We start from the raw sequence: 16,428 nt of genomic DNA, 5'->3' as shown, positions 1-16,428 counted from the left end.
TCACCTTCCTGGTTTGTCGCCATTATTATGCTGCTCCTTATCTGCTCCCGCTCTCTTTGCCTGCAGTTGCTGCCAGAGGATTTCCAGGTTGCTCTTTGCAAAGTCTGCATTGGGCGCAAACTGAAGGACACTCACCAAGCACTCTTCTGCCTGCTCCAGCTCGCCACGCCGAACAAGAACCACACACAGGTTGTGCCTTGCCTGGACATTGGAGGGCTCAAGCTCCACAATTCGCCTGAACATCTACAAGTCAATCACATCATAGTGTTCACAGCACGTATTACTGACAGCTACACTCAGCACTGATCAGTGAGAGGAAGGACACATTTCATTTCATTTCATTTATTTCCACATTAAAAACAACAATCATTACATTTTCAAGTCAAGAGTATAAACATATTCATTGTGGGGGACCAATTAAAGCCTTCCAGGCTTGTTGGGAATAGGTCCCGAAATAAATATAAGACTTTCTCAACTTAAAACATATAGGTACAAAATATATAGAACACAAATGGTACACAATAAAAGCAGGCTGAAGAAGGAAAAAAGCAAAAGTAAAATGCTGGCAGAATATACAAAACTATGCTGCTATTAAATACGGAAAGTGTGTCTAAAGCTGTTTCTGAAATGCTGTAATGATTTGCAGTTTTTTAGTTCCTTTGGTAAGGTATTCAACAAAATTCAAACAAAATGGGACCTTGATAAAAAAAAAAAAATGTTAACTTGGCTAATTCGGTTCGGTAGAGGGGAGGATGAACATTTTGTTGGTTTCTTGTATTATAAGAATGAATACTGCTGTTGAGATGAAAACACTGTTGTAAGGGGGCTGGTAATGCACCAAATAACTACTGTTGCATACAAATTCCTGTTTGGAAGCAGATTATATCTTGAATTGGTAATACAGTAATCATCGCATAATCGGGACAGGTTGGGAGTAGCAAACACGGCCCCTTTAAGCGGGGTGCCCGATTTCGCGATGAGCACTCCCCATACACTAACGGCATACGACATGTACATTATGTAGTGCACACACACACACACACACATTCATACTGACGTACTGTACATGTACATGAATACACAACCACGCTACCCCTTGGCGCGACCCTCTAGCTGTCCCTGCATTCTCGCAATGATGTAGAGTAATCGCAACCGGGTTCTTCTTCTGTCGCCTCTCTTCGAACACAAAATATGTGGATTAAAAGCTAGCACTTTCTTAAACATTCGTAGAATTCTTGGACACGTAGGGCGTTCTGTATAAATACATATCCACAACCATGGGAAATGATTACCCAGAACTGATGTGGGAACGTTAATGAAAAGTCCTTCAATCATTCAATCATCACGGCTTGATTGTTTACTTGCCGCGATCACTGCACTGTACATGTGTTGTAGCGATCTGGCTCGCCATATATACACATGTACAGAAAAGCGAAGGCGGGCAGCGAGCTGAAATGTACGTGTACTGGATGGACGGCGGTCAAAACACACCAGTCCGAAGCTTGCTTTGTAAGTTTGATGTAAACGAAAACTGATAGGGAATCTTTGAAATATTGTTGTGGTATTTTTGTAGATTTTTTTGTGTAAAATATCAACAAAATCAAAGATCGCTTGAAGAAAAATTGTCCCGTTTATCAGAGGTCCCCGCCCGATTATCCAGTGAAAATAACGTGCATTGGAAATGTTTCTGGGAAGCGTATGTCATTTAAGCGAGGTACCCGATTATCAGATGCTCGATTATGCGATGAATACTGTATTGCAAAAGTTTGTGACAAATAGTGTGAGTGGGTTATAATACGAATAGCTTTCTTTTGCAACAAATGAATACGTTTCACACTCGCTCTCAGGGGCATACAGATTTCAGTGATTTGCTTTCTAGTTACCTAAGAGTAGTCACACATGAGAAAAATTGATAATTGCCATTCATTAATAGAATTATCAGATTAAACACATACAGTACCTTTGATGCTGTGATTTAAAAGTGAATTCTTAGAAAAGGAGGTACAGCCTAATCCTTTGTGCCATGTCAATCAAACTTGCATGTTTAGCACATGCTTTGAAATTGGGTTAGAAGGGCATGTAAGTTCAATCTCCCAAGTCATGCTTTAGAGGTTAAGCTCTACATATGAGAATCTGTTCTGTGATTTAAGTGATTTCTTCACTAGAATTCACAAGATTAGAATATGAATTCATGATTGTAATTGTAATTTGAATTTGTGCCTCTAGTTTGGTTACACATGTCCTTAAACAAAATTTGAGTTATCTTTTTTTTCACAGGAATCATTGTTCAATGACTAATCTTCTCTCGTGTGTCACTCCTCTAAGTGACAAAAGAAACTTGTCAGTCTTCTGCCATGCTGCATTTTGGTTAAGAAATGAAAAAGTGAAGCACTAAATGCACATCATAGTTGCTTTTGAAGCAAAACCTGGAGTCTTGGCTAAAATAGATTCTAGTTTATTGTATAACTTACGACATTGTGAACCCAGTTGAGGATGGGTACAAGACTGAAATTCACAGACAGGACACCACTGTAACCCATACTATGGCATTAACAGACAAGACATTTGTTACATAAAATCTGAATAAAGTATTTTTTCTAAAGAATATTGTATTCACCTCAGAGAAAAAGACCCGACGTTGTCATCCAGATTCTGAAGCGAGATCTAAAACTTGAATGCTCTGCAAGCACTAATCAAAGTTTTGAAAGATATTACCTATATATGCAACACAAGGATACTTCTAAGTGGTTACCATATGAAATCTAATGTGCCCAAACATGCTGAGCAAATCAATGCATGCAAAATGTCAAGATAATCGAAAATCCATTTTAAGTCTGATATCAAGGCAATAGTAACATCTTCATGCTATTTCACCAGCCCTATGCTAGAGTGCCATGGAACCAATTTGCCAACGTGGCCTTACCTCCTCAGAAGACAGGATGTCCTGCATCACGTTGAGATAAATGTCTCCAAGAAGAAGCATGCTCTTTGTGTGGTTGGGGTGGTACTAGGATTGGGGGGAGAGAAGATATCAGGGAAATTAACATGAATCCAAACATACCGTTCAAATAAAAACAACACAAAGTATTGGATCTCTCAATATCTCTTCCATCCAGTTTATATCTATCTCAAATACATATTATCAAATTTCTACCCTACTGAGATAAATTCCACATCTTGCAGATACAGATATTTGAAACATACAGAATACGGTACACGTTATACGTAATTATGCCTATGTTGGCATGAGAATACCACATCCCTTCCCAAACAAATACCATAACAGTCACAAGAAACTTGAGTTAACAAAATGCTTACTGTAGCAGTGTTACCATGGTTTCTGGTCAAACTGCAGGTCACATTTCTACCATCACTTAACACCACTGAATCTTTTCAATGGCTCAGTATTTTCAATACAAAAAAGGAGAAAAACATAAAGGAGAAATTTAAAAAATCTAGATAACTCTCCACTATGGCCCTTTGCTATTACAGTATTCATCGCATAATCGGGCATCTGATAATCGGGAACCTCGCTTAAATGACATACACTTCCCAGAAACATTTCCAATGCTTGTTATTTTTATTGGATAATCGGGCGGGGACCTCTGATAAACAGGACAATTTTTCTTCAAGCGATCTTTGATTTTGTTGATATTTTACACAAAAAAAATCTACCAAAATACCACAACAATATTTCAAAGATTCCCTATCAGTTGTCGTTTACATCGACTTACAAAGCAAGCTTCGGACTGGTGTTTTGACCTCCGTCCATCCAGTACACGTACATGCATAGCCACGAAAGCGCCGTGTATAAGCATCCATGCCATTGCGAAACACATGCTTTCGCGAACATCCTTCTCCCTTACATAAGCAAAGCCATGTGCTCGCTTGCAATTCCTACTCACATCCAATAAAAAACATGCCTCGCTCACACAGCTAAGGCTGTGTATGTTGTTTAATCTCAGTCATACACTTTGAGGGCAAAGTCCAAATTCCTCGTCTCTGAGTGTTTCAACTTTCAATACACTGTGATCTGTGTGTACGTCACAATCTTCCTCAGTTGTGAATGAGCTAGAGGGTCGCGCCGAGGGGTAGTGTGGTTGTGTATTCATGTACATGTACAGCACGTCAGTATGCATGTGTGCGTGTGTGTGTGTGTGTGTGTGCACTACATGTACATGTCGTATGCCGTTAGTGTATGGTGAGTGCTCATCGCGAAATCGGGCACCCCGCTTAAAGGGGCCGTGTTTGCTACTCCCAACCTGTCCCGATTATGTGATGAATACTGTATAAATCTGCAGAGATAAAGAGAGCGGGTTAAGATACTGCTGTTTTTATCAGCTAAGATCTCTGTCAGATTACATAAGAGCAAAACAAACAAACAAACAAACAATTATTACTCTTGATATACTGAGTATCCAATAAGCTTCTATTATGACAGTACACATTATTGCGATCTGGGTTTTCCTTCACCTATATGAACTGTCATCTGATTTAATAAGCCCAATCTGTGCATGTATGGAAATCCAAATTCAGAGTTTTTGAATTGCCCTGTCTATTCCCATTCTCCAGTAGGCCTATATGGTAACTCATTTCCTCATGTAGTGTGGGGATAACAAGGCCCTTTTTATTTGCCAGCACTGGTGAGGTCTCGGCCTTTCCTTGAGGCCTGGTGACAAATTCTTACCTTGAGGAGAGTTTCCAGGTAAGGCTTTGCCTGCAAGGGCTGCTTCTCTTCAGAATAAATCAGGGCCAGGTTGAACAGGGCATAGCGAGATGATGGGTTCAGCTAAAAGGGATCAATTCAAAGCATAAAGATATATAACTTACTGACAAATATTTGCTTTTGAATGACATCAATAACAGGAGAACAGCATTCCTGACAATGGATTATCTTCATACAGTATGATCAGCCATGCAATGCTGCCAAATACCTCAGTGTGCATATTTTACGGTTGATGCATTATCTCTAATTATTTGCTTAAGCTTGTTTTCTCTCTTTGAAAACAATGGAAGGTTGCTTTCATCACCGACTAGTCTTCACAATATCATGAATCACCTACTATCATTTAGGGCAAATGGATACATGTACTTAAAGGGATAGTACAGTATTGGTGAAGATGAGAATTGGGCTTTTTAATAACTTTTTGCAAGATACCAAGAAAACACTTATGATATAGTACAGAGCATACCATTTTAAGAGGAATTCAAAGTTTATTTGATGAGAATCGGGATTGGAATGACTGAAACATCCAAAAACAAAGTAAAACAAAGTGATCGTAATAGAGTGTGAGTCCCATACTTTTTAAAATTGCTCTTTTTTGGATATCTCAGCCATTTCCAAACCAATTTTCATCAAGTCAATGTTGAATTCCTCATAGAATTACATGCTCTTTCATATTTCATAAAAGGGTTTCTCATTATCTCACTAAAAAATGTTAGAAACCTGAAATTAGGTCTCAACCAAAACTATACGATCCCTTCAATATCTCATGGGTTCCTATAAGATTGAAAAATTGATATTCAAGGACTTTCAAGGGGCTACTTAAAGACAGATTATTATTTTAAAGGTTCAGAATCTTGAAAGAAATGAAACTTCAAAACATTAGAACGAGGCAATGGTGCCTTTTTTTCTTTCATTTATTCAACTCTTTTGTATTCCCCACTTAATTGTGCACAGCATAAACAGGGGAAGGGTGGTCTTTGAAGGAGATCAATTTTGATGCTGAGGGAACAGACAGACTGCCAAATGTAGGTGGTTGTCCTGAAGGACTTTATGATGGTTTTCCAATTGGCTTTACTTGTTTCACTGTCACATTCTATCTAATCTCCAGGAATATAGCATGAAATCCCACCTCCAGGGCTTTGATGTAGTACTCGATGGCCTCCAGATTGTTGTTATCATCCATCGCCAGCATACCCAAGGTAGAGTAGCTCAGCTCACTCTCCGGGTCAAGTTCTACCACCTTCTGCAACCTAGGATGGCAATCGTGACAGAAATTCATATCAGTATCATAACAGCAAAACATTTTTTCTTTTAAATCACTGTCTTCTCAATCACAGCTGTTCTTGCAAAAATTCCTGATTAAAATATCTGACTACCCTAGTACATTTGAAAAGGTCATCCAAAGTCAAGCAAAAACATATCTTGCATCCTTTCTTCCTGCCTGTAGAGTGACTTTACTTACAGAACAAGGGAAGTCCAAACTTACTGATCTACATTCCCCATGATCTGATATCAGCGTATCAGTTCCAATATGATGAGATCAGTGTGAAGTATCCCATAGTTCTCCTCTTCCATAGGTGAGAGATGAAAGTATTGAATGAAGTTATCCAAAGAATGATGACTTCGATCTGAAAACGGAGCTAAAAAGTTAATATGTTACCGTCCAAAGTCCCTGGCATAGAGAGGGTTAGGAAAACTGTCTCATATATTGAGTGGAGCATCAACCCTTTGATTCCAAGGGGGGAAAAACCCCACATCACCGAAGATCTAACTTATCCTCCCCCCCCAAAAAAAAAAAAAAATGAGAGTGAAAAATAATGTTCACCTTTTAATTGCATCTGATCTGCGTTCTTCGTTGCCAGATTCCTGAATATAGAGGGCAGAGTTGTAGAGCGCCATCTTGTGCTTGGGATCCAGGGCGACAGCTCGGTCAAAGTGTTTGAGCGCCTTTGGCTTCTGGTTCTTTCTCATGGCTACAATGCCCAGCTGTGAAAAATGGTGATGAAAGACAGAGGGAACAAGCTGTAGTCATTTAATCACATGTTTCAAATCAATACCATTCTGCAAAGTCTTGTCAAATCTATACCATGAAAGTAAAGACATCCAACATTTGTATCCTGCTGGGCATGTGTCACATGACTTACATTGTAGTGTATGTTGGCATTGTGTGGCTCCAGCTTGACTGCTTGCAGGTACAGGGACTCTGCCTCCTCCAGCTTCCCCCGCTTCATCAGGATCTCGCCCTGGTTGATGTATGCATCTACAAAGTCTGGCCTCATGCGTATAGCCTTCAGGTACAGCTGAGCAGAGCATGTGGGAAAGAGTGCAGTATTCACAAAATTAAGAAACATAAAACCAAATTTTCAAAGCTTTGACATTTGGTCCAGCATTTTGGCACCTGAATCAGCTAAGGCTGCCCCTCTTAAAAGTTACTGACAAAATGACACAATTTTCAATGTATTTTAAGAAATAGGACTACTAAACACAAACTACATGCACAAACAATTAAAATTTATACAGTCAAAATACTTGATATGACCACTACAACTGCATCCTTAAAACAAGCAAATGTAATACATTAATTCATATTTGATGTATTCGTTGTGCCAGCTTATTAAGTGATAAGCATCATAACTTCAAGCATTACAAATAATAAATAACTTGAATGAGCCACATAAGTCTTAAAAAAAAAACTCCCAAAAACCATTGATTGAAAAGCAAACACAAGTCTCCTTTCCAGACAGCATTTTTCAAGATTATCCCTGGATTTTAGCATAGCCAGCCGTCATGGCATGAAGAGCAAATTAGACAGGAATTAAGTCACCTCCTCCGCTTCTTTCAGCCTGCTTTCATCGCGCTTGAGGAGATTGGCCAAATTGAGATAGACGTTGAGATGGTTGGGGTCAATCTTGGTGGAGTACCGCTGCCCCGGAATCGGCTGCGGCATCAGCTTCATGGCACGTCGGTAGGCCGCCTCCGCCTCACTGGGTCTGCCCAGCTGACGATGTGCTCTGCCGATGTTCATCCAAGATCCGATGTCATTAGGCTGGATTCTAGGAAGGTTGAAATAAAATATGGACCACTTTCTTGATGGCGCCATTCTTCACATCTTGAGCTTGGTGTGCATGTCAAAGAATGCTGGACTGAAACATATTTTCATACTGGATTTGTCAAAGATCATTTGATCATTTGATCAGCATTGGCTTTAATGATTTTGCAGCCTGGTTGATGTGGTTTGGTACTGGAGGAGTGAACAGCCCACTGTGCAATCACTCATAAATGTGATTTAAAGACTTGTTTTGTTAACAAAATAAAGGACATGACTTTGAGTCACTACGTTTTTGCCCAAACAGGTTCTCATTATTCTGTGAATTATTCCTGCAAGGAACAGCAGTACAACAAATCTTGCACTACCTCACTGTATTTTCCTTAAATTATTGGGGTAAAAGTCCCTTAAAACAGATTTCACATTAGACAAAATCTCATTCAGCCATTGCATTGTAATTAACAGAATGGCTTAAACTTATTCACTCATAAAGAATGTCTGCATGTTTTTTTTTGTTTTTTTTTTATACTAAAGAACGGAAAAACATCCAAGCTTCTTCTAGAGTAAGATAGAACTATGGCTCACGTTGCTGCTTTGTTGAAGTACTGGAATGCCTCATTCCACCTGTCCTGCTTCTCCAGTGCATGTCCAACATTGTTCCATGCCTTGGCATTGCTCTGGGTCACTTTCAGTGCTGACAAGAATATGCTGTACTCGTCTTTCCTACAAGGATTACAAAGATAGAAAATCAGAGATATCTCACTCCTTCATGAAGCCCTGCAACATAAATTCTGTTTTCACATGACATGTCATTCTCTATTCTATTAAACAAAAACAAAACATTTAGCTCCGATCAAATCTGTGTGTTTAATGAAGCTGAATAGATAAGTATCATATTTGAAAAACACAGTCACAAAGCAACAAAGTAAGACTAATTTGATATTGAAACTGAACTACATTTCTCCTAAAATCACACACCACTCAACTGAGTAGCAGTTATAGACTGTACTGTCAAAAAGGTGAAGACAATAAAACTTGGACAAATGAAGTTGGTATTGATACTGCTGCATTACAGGTAATTTACTACCACAAAACTGAAAATATGATTCCAATTGGTTGATGGACAGGTCGCCATGGAACTTGTTTGATTTCATTAATCCAAAATATCAATACAGTAGGAGACAACATTTTTATTTGTATTGTGAAAACTCAAATCTGAAAGAAGATAACTCTTGCTCTGCAATAGGTTGGCCTTTTCCTTTAACATAGACCACAGGTGAAGAATGAATCTTTGAAGTCAGATTCTACGTATGTTAATGTTAAATTTTCTTTTTTATCCCAATAGATATGTCATGCATAATTTTGACAACTAAGCAGCTTTGCCCACTGCAGCTTCCCCAGTAGACAAAAGTACTCACATATTATAACGAATTGCTTCTTCCCCCAATCTAGTTCAGTGCCACACAAGATTCACCTCTCTTTTTCTCTTATACGATAACATATAATGAATTACCAGTCTTCATTTCTTCTGACAGTTCTCCCAGCATGCAGAAGAAGCAACAGCGCAAAACAGACTCCAGAGATCCATTTTACTGTGCTATGGGCACCAGAGGGGAAAAATGAAGTACCAGGGAAAGAAAGAAATAACATGTCACTTGAGTGACAAACAGTCAGCATCTTTGATATTCTTTAAACAAACGGTCCTTCATATCTCTGATACAATACAAATTGTAATATAAGACATATCACAACACAGATTTCTATTCCCACCAGAATTGATAACTCTCATTAATGAGAATACACTAAATAGAGCAAGTAGTGGAATGCATCACATCGTTAATGCATCATCACAAATGCATACACAAAACCACTTTGTATTGGATGTTTAAATTGTACAAAGAAAAGGAAGGCTGCACCAAAGCTAAGAATTACACAGATCACATGAATTTAATAACACAAGCAGTCATCCAAGTTTTGTTACATTAATATCAGCAACAACAACACAAATAATACAAATTCTTTGTTGTTGAATTCGTTTTTACGAGGTCCACAGATACTTTATCATTTTCAGCTGAAATATCTCAGTGAAGACAATTGCTAAGAATTGATTATCAGCAAACCTTCTCATCTGTACAACTGTTTGGAGAAGTAAGTAATTGCCCGTTCTCTCTTAAGTGAGAACTACACTGCTGATATACCCTGTCGGCATTGATAACAGATACTAGTAGGCTTATCAATTTTCATTACCTGTTCAATGAGTTTCGACTATTTTATGTATCACACAAAAACAAAAAATAATGACTTCATCTGGTGACTAACGACACATGGCACAAGTAATCAAATATTCAAAATCGCTATGATAAAACATCTTTAAAGTGACTGAAGTTTAATTTTATCTTATTTGTACAGATAATTCCAAACTGTGAGGCACACCTGTTTTTATTCAGTCTCTCCATCCCCATGGCAACCAGCAGACAGAAGCCCATGCTAGGTGCATAGAGGACTCTCTCGGCCACAACAAAGCCGACAGGAAAGAAGAGATTGCTGGCTGGCAAGAAGGGCAGAATAAGAAAAGACAGGGCCTGCAGGTCACAAAGCAATAAAAGAAACAACAACAATAAACAAGCACTTGAATCTGGAGCTCCGGCAAACCTGTGAGAAATCACCAGAAAAAGAAGTCATGGCTTTAAAATAAACAAGGAAAAAAATAACTTACTTTTCAAAACATGCACAAAAAAAAAAAAATGGCATCTTTCAATATGCATGCACATGCAGGTTATATAATTGCTTCCAGATCAATAGCATGAAAAACATTGTTTCCTGTAAATAACATAAAAATCTATTACCTCTTCAAATTTACATTTTATTGGTATTCTTTAGCAGACACTATCTTTTTTATATTCATGGTGGATGTATAACAACTTCCGTCTCATTAACAACTCTCCTATCCTTACGCAAAATTTTGTCGAAACCGAGATAATTTTGGGAGAAGGGAACAGTCCAGTTTCTACAATTTTTTTTTTTTTTTAATTATTATTCAATGGCTTTGGCCTCTAACACCAAAGTTTAATACTCAAGTTTAGATCAAATCTTATCTCAGTAAGGCACAGAAAAATAAAAAGTTCCCTGGAAGTAGTTTTTATTTCCTTTGAGTAAATATAGCACTTCCAGGTCATCTTTAATTTGATGAGTCTTATTTCACCAAAAAAATAATGATCATGAAATTAAAACAGTGAAACATGTTGCAGACATGACAAGGAGTCTCCTTCACAAACTATAACTATATCAAATACCAAGAACTGTCACATATATGGATCCAAACTGACCATGAGAAGCTGTTGAGACAGCTTTCCATTTTTGCAAAGACCATAAAAGCCCAAGAGTCCAATGGAGCACACAAGGGATGCAGTTGCTAAGTTACGCGGATCACCAAGTGATGTAACAAGTGGTATGGTTCCCATTGTCCAATCACAGAGTAGGTTGTAGGGAGAAAGGAGGAGCCATGCATTGACAGACAGGAGGTACCAGAAAGTCAAGTGCCGAGTTGGGAAACGGGCAGACGCTGCAGGGTTGTCAAACCTATACACAGCAAATATCCACACATCACTGCATGAAGTGTATTATTCTTTTTTTTTTTTTTTTTTTTTTTTTTTTATATGACAAGGTTAACTTCCTCCAGTGAAATGATACAAATTATCTCATAAAAGTATAAAATATGATAAAAAAACATAATATGACCACTCAACTTCTTCAAGTAAAATGATACAAATTAAATCATAAAATCATATAATATCAAGCCACAAAGCTATTGTTTTATCTTTAATAAAACACAGTGAAAACTGATAGCAAAAAGGACATCATAAAAAATAAAGCATTAAATAGATGAGAAAGTAGAAGAGCTATTGTGCACTGCTCTCTACCAGTTCTTGTGGATTGTTTCTATGGGTCTAATTCAAAGATCCGAAAGATATATGACAGATTAAAAAATGCTCCTCTTCAACAAAGCAACTTTTCACTTGTGTTGCAATATGGTGCACTCCTGTTATAACAAACATGATTATAACAAAGTAAAGATGCAGGCTGCAACATTATCCGCTCTTTGTTTTTCATTGTTTATTTCTTTGGTTATAACAAAATTTCAATATAATGAAACAAAACCGCCAGTCAAGAGGGCTTCACGGGAGTCCACTGTAGTAATCTTTTAAAATCCATCATCCCCATGATAGCTACTGTACATGAAAACACTGGGAATTGGGCTCTTTAGTAGCACTAGCCATCTAAGTTTTTTCATATTTTTATGTACTTTGCAGCCATTTGCTCCGGTTAAGAAATCAGTCTTACATTATTGAAATTGGCTTTAATACCACATACTGCAAATTTGCTTCATAACTGCCTTTCCTTGAGGTGGTAACTGTTAAGGCAAGATAGGAAAGTTGAAATGATAGTAATGCAGTTATTACACATTGCAAAGTACTCATTAACCCGCCGAGGACGGACTGAATTCGCTATACAACACGCACTTCCCATAGACACCTGCCCGAGTATACGCGGGACTCGTCCTCAACGGGTTAATGCTCCCACATTCAACAAAGACAACACAACTCACTGGGTAAAAGTAGGAAGCTCAGCTCTCATAATGCTCATGCGTGCCCACAGCAGCAGGAGTGTGGCAGATATCAAGAAAACAAGTCTGGGGGCTGCCTGCATCAATGACACCCTGAGGGTGTTGGTCTCTTGTGATTTCTTTTTGGCAATCTTAGGGGTGGCAGTCTTAGGGGTAGCAGTCTTGGTTTGAAGTTGTGTGAAGGAAAGCCAGTTTATCTGTAGCATAAGATTGAATGAATGCAATAATACAACACCATGGTTGATAGTGGATACTAATGACAACATCAGCAAAATTATTACTATTATTATTATTATTATTGTTGTTGTTGTTATTATTGTTATTATTATTATTATCATTATTATCATTATCATTATTATTATTATTATTATTATTATTATTATTATTATTATCATTATTATTATTATTATCATTATTATTATTATCATTATCATTATCATTATCATTGTTATTATTATTATTATTATTATTATTATTATTATTATTATTATTATTATTATTATTATCATTATTATTATTATTATTATTATCATCATCATCATCATCATCATCATCATCATCATCATCATCATCATCATCATCATCATTATTATCTTTACCCATAAATGGTGTACTGTGAGAGCAGCAGGGTAATGATGATGCAGCAAAAATGGCTACCACAGTGAATGAAAGTTGAATGTAGGCATTCTAATAATACTTTGACTAACCCACGTGATATGACAGATGGTGGCTTTTTGTTGAAGAGAACAGACAGACTGGATTACAAACCTTTTGTAAGTAAAAGATCTCATAGACACAACAGATCCCCACCACTGTGATGCCTTGTTCCTTGGACAGTGTTGCCATGGCAGCCAGGATCATTGTTAATATCATGTAATTCCAATCTAGACAGAATACATGAAATGAACATATCATTTAACAGCAAAAGAAAGAGTCAATGTAAAAAAGAAAAGAAAAGAAAAGAAAAACAGTTACTGTCTGGGTCTGGTATTGTACATACTTAGTGCCCACGAATACAAATGCAGGTAAATCTCTTTGAATTGTTTAAATGTGACCAAAAATCTAAATGGACTATTGGAGAGACACTGATGACTGATAAATTCAACACATGTGCCTGCACAATGGGAAATCAAGCATTTGTGGCAAAGTAATATACGCAGAACAAATGCACGCCCAAAATAGAAGCATTTTTATGGCCTTTTTACAGGTTTCCATTTTTTGGTCCTAAATCATATCACACATTTAAGATGTTTCAAGGCTTACTTGTTTTGTTGATGCTGTGAGCAGCTACGATGTATGACATGAATGAAAACAGCATAAACACAGAAGACAACAGTTCAGCTCGGCCAACAACTCCTGTTACCTGAAGACAAACAAACAAACAAAAACGTAAACAACAATCAGTATGAACACAATCAGCTACATCAAATAATAACAGCTACATTCTGTTACAACAACTCAAATCCAATAACAAAAACTCAAGTGGTCTCTTGTTGCTAAATTGTCATCATATGTACAGAGATCCATTGTTTCAATAAGCATTCATACTGGGTCAAAAACAAACAAAGCTAAGTGTTCAGTACTCCGGGGAAAAAAATACAGTTAAATGACTTATATGATTATTACTACCACATGAATGATATTTCTTTTCTTTTCTTTTCTTTTTTACTTACACTATTCGAAAAAAGAAAAAAAACAGCTTCCTTCCTACCAACTTATAACAATAGCAACACAGAAATTCATATCTTCTAAAATTAAAGCAGCACATTAATTTCCAAAAAATTGCATGTCGTAGGCACATCAGACCACAAAAGACAAAGCAGTTCGGGTTTTGTCATCATTGTATTTCTTTATATGTCTTACTGCTTCAGTATGGACAGCATGGACAGCAAATAGGAGCGACGCTTTCAGGCTAGTCTCCTCATCCAGGATGTTCTTGGAGACTGTCAGAAAGAGAATGCATACCAACCAGTGTAGCACTGCATTGACCAAGTGGTAACCCCAAGGGTCAAGCCCACCAACAGCATAATTCAGGCGGAAAGTCAAGATGCAAAGTGGACGGTATGACTTGTGACTCTTTTCCTGTAGATGAAGAAAAAAAGATCATATTGGGTGAAAGAGGAATGGAGAAAGCAAGACAGAAATAGGAAAAGTTTTCTCATAAATATTTTCTACAGTAAATAATCTACAAATAGAGGTGAGGAGTGGAAAGAGACTGATGTAAACTCCAAATGTTGCTAAAATTTGCATGTGGCACCTTTTGAAATCAATTAAAAGGCATTCTACTGCTAATATGCTATTACACAGCTAACTGAAATTCAAGCATTATTGTCAAATTCATTTTGCAATAATAAAACAAAACCTGTCATTTTTTATAACGGGAGAATAAAGAAGTAACAGATAAGACGTGTTCTTTTTTCTCAAGCACCTTGTGATTTGGGTTTTTTAAAGTACATTCCTGAAGTTGACAAGGCATCTACAGATAACATGACTCACCTTATGCATTGGTGTTCCCCAAAAATCATTGTAAAAGAGATCAATGACAGAGGTCTCGGGAAGAAGGTCTCTGTTTTCTATCACAGCAGACCTGTCGTCGAACACAAACCCACACTGCAGGGAGTTAGAATAGCAGAGCAGAACCACACCCAGCAACACGGCTGAAGACAGGAGATTCCGAGAAATGGCAGACATCTTTGCAGATGTGGGAATAGATCTTTCCTCTATGTCATCAGTCAAGGATTTACATTGTCGGAGGTAAGAATGCTGTACAATGTCCTGTCAAGAAATGTTTTTAAAATGTTTGACATTCAAATTAATATTCATTTCCTTCACTTCCAATGGATTACAGTGAAAATCTACAATAACAATTTACGTACATTAAATGAGGTGTGCTGACCTAAACGCCAAGCTTAAATTGGGCTTACCTAACAATAAAACACATTTTACAGATGGACACCAATGAAAACAAGTATAACAAACACCTGTGCAAGATTGCTTTGTATACTGATAGAAGGAAAATTATAAGGATACTATTTATAAACTGAATTTATTCATTGTGAATTTGTAGGATGTGAGGCAGAACCATTTCACAGGGTTAAACACCCTACGCTCTTTGCAATGAGTGAATGAAGCGGGATCTTTTACGTGCACGAGTTGTGACTCTCTCACACACAGGACCTCCATTTTATGTCCTATCTGAAGGACAGCGTGTTTTGCCTCTTGCTAGAGGGGACGGTATGATTACACACAACATTTAATTGCTCATTCAGTCCAGACTCGGGTTCGAACTCGGGTCGCTTGGGTCGGAGGCAGGTTGGAGGCAGACGTGCTACCGACTGCGCCAACTCACCGCCCTTGAAGCTGTTCACCGATGTTGCCTCAACAGCTTCTTCACAAAGGCTATTCCAAGTACTCTAGTATTCTCTACTCTCTGACTGAAAGAGTTTAACCTTACTAGTTTGACACCTTCCTTTAAACAACTTAAACTTCTTAAATCTACTCTGATGTAACTTGTTACAGACTAAGTAAATTATACAGACCAGCAGTATGAGAGCGCAAGATGCTATTAAGATCTAGGGCCTAGGCCTAAACAAAAATGAAACACACATACACACCTACAGAGATTTAATAGGTATAAATGCAACCTGTAACTAATAGTTAAAAAATTGTACCAGTAAATTTAATATAGACGATAAATCAAAATGAATCCAATATAAAAGTGATAAATGGAATCAATCCGCCACCACTGCACGTGCACTGCATTGAAAGCGATCATCACAACAAAATACATTATTAGTGGGACTATGATAAAGATCACCGCAATGGGATCCAACCACACGAAATAAAAACAATTTTCCCATCGTTCGAGGGCCATGAAAAGGGTAAAATACAGATATTCTGGAATTAAACACACACACATACACACACACACACCATGAGCAAGAGTAACACTCATTCTAGGTTTTTTTCATTACCTCCTATCCTGGACCTGGACTGACATCGCTCCGTCTTGGTCAGAGGAGAGGCAAGCAT

General features: G+C 37.6%; 1 protein-coding gene across 1 annotated transcript; it reads right to left on the bottom strand.

Moving 5' to 3' along the window:
* LOC140228908 (protein O-mannosyl-transferase TMTC3-like) lies at positions 1-16,428 on the bottom strand. The gene is made up of 17 exons (XM_072309177.1): positions 16,371-16,428; positions 14,893-15,053; positions 14,260-14,478; positions 13,660-13,759; positions 13,165-13,280; positions 12,379-12,593; positions 11,099-11,351; positions 10,206-10,354; positions 9,286-9,369; positions 8,358-8,495; positions 7,551-7,779; positions 6,871-7,026; positions 6,552-6,712; positions 5,856-5,976; positions 4,688-4,789; positions 2,924-3,007; positions 1-243 (listed from the first exon to the last, which is right to left on the bottom strand). Exons 1-17 carry the CDS (start codon positions 16,426-16,428, stop codon positions 1-3), a joined length of 2,589 nt encoding a protein of 862 aa, XP_072165278.1.

Source organism: Diadema setosum, chromosome 5, assembly GCF_964275005.1.
Source record: "Diadema setosum chromosome 5, eeDiaSeto1, whole genome shotgun sequence".
NCBI lineage: Eukaryota > Metazoa > Echinodermata > Echinoidea > Diadematoida > Diadematidae > Diadema > Diadema setosum.
Note: the sequence above shows the minus strand (reverse complement) of the source record. Positions and strands in the feature narration are given on the sequence as shown.

Excerpts from the sequence above, each read along its gene's own strand:
- LOC140228908 (XM_072309177.1), bottom strand. The coding sequence starts at position 16,428 with ATGCTTGCCTCTCCTCTGACCAAGACGGAGCGATGTCAGTCCAGGTCC. Across the intron at positions 13,760-14,259 it reads ATGCTGTCCATACTGAAGCA|GTAACAGGAGTTGTTGGCCG; the intron begins GTAAGACATATA and ends GTTTGTCTTCAG. Across the intron at positions 10,355-11,098 it reads TGTCTCAACAGCTTCTCATG|GCCCTGTCTTTTCTTATTCT; the intron begins GTCAGTTTGGAT and ends TGTGACCTGCAG.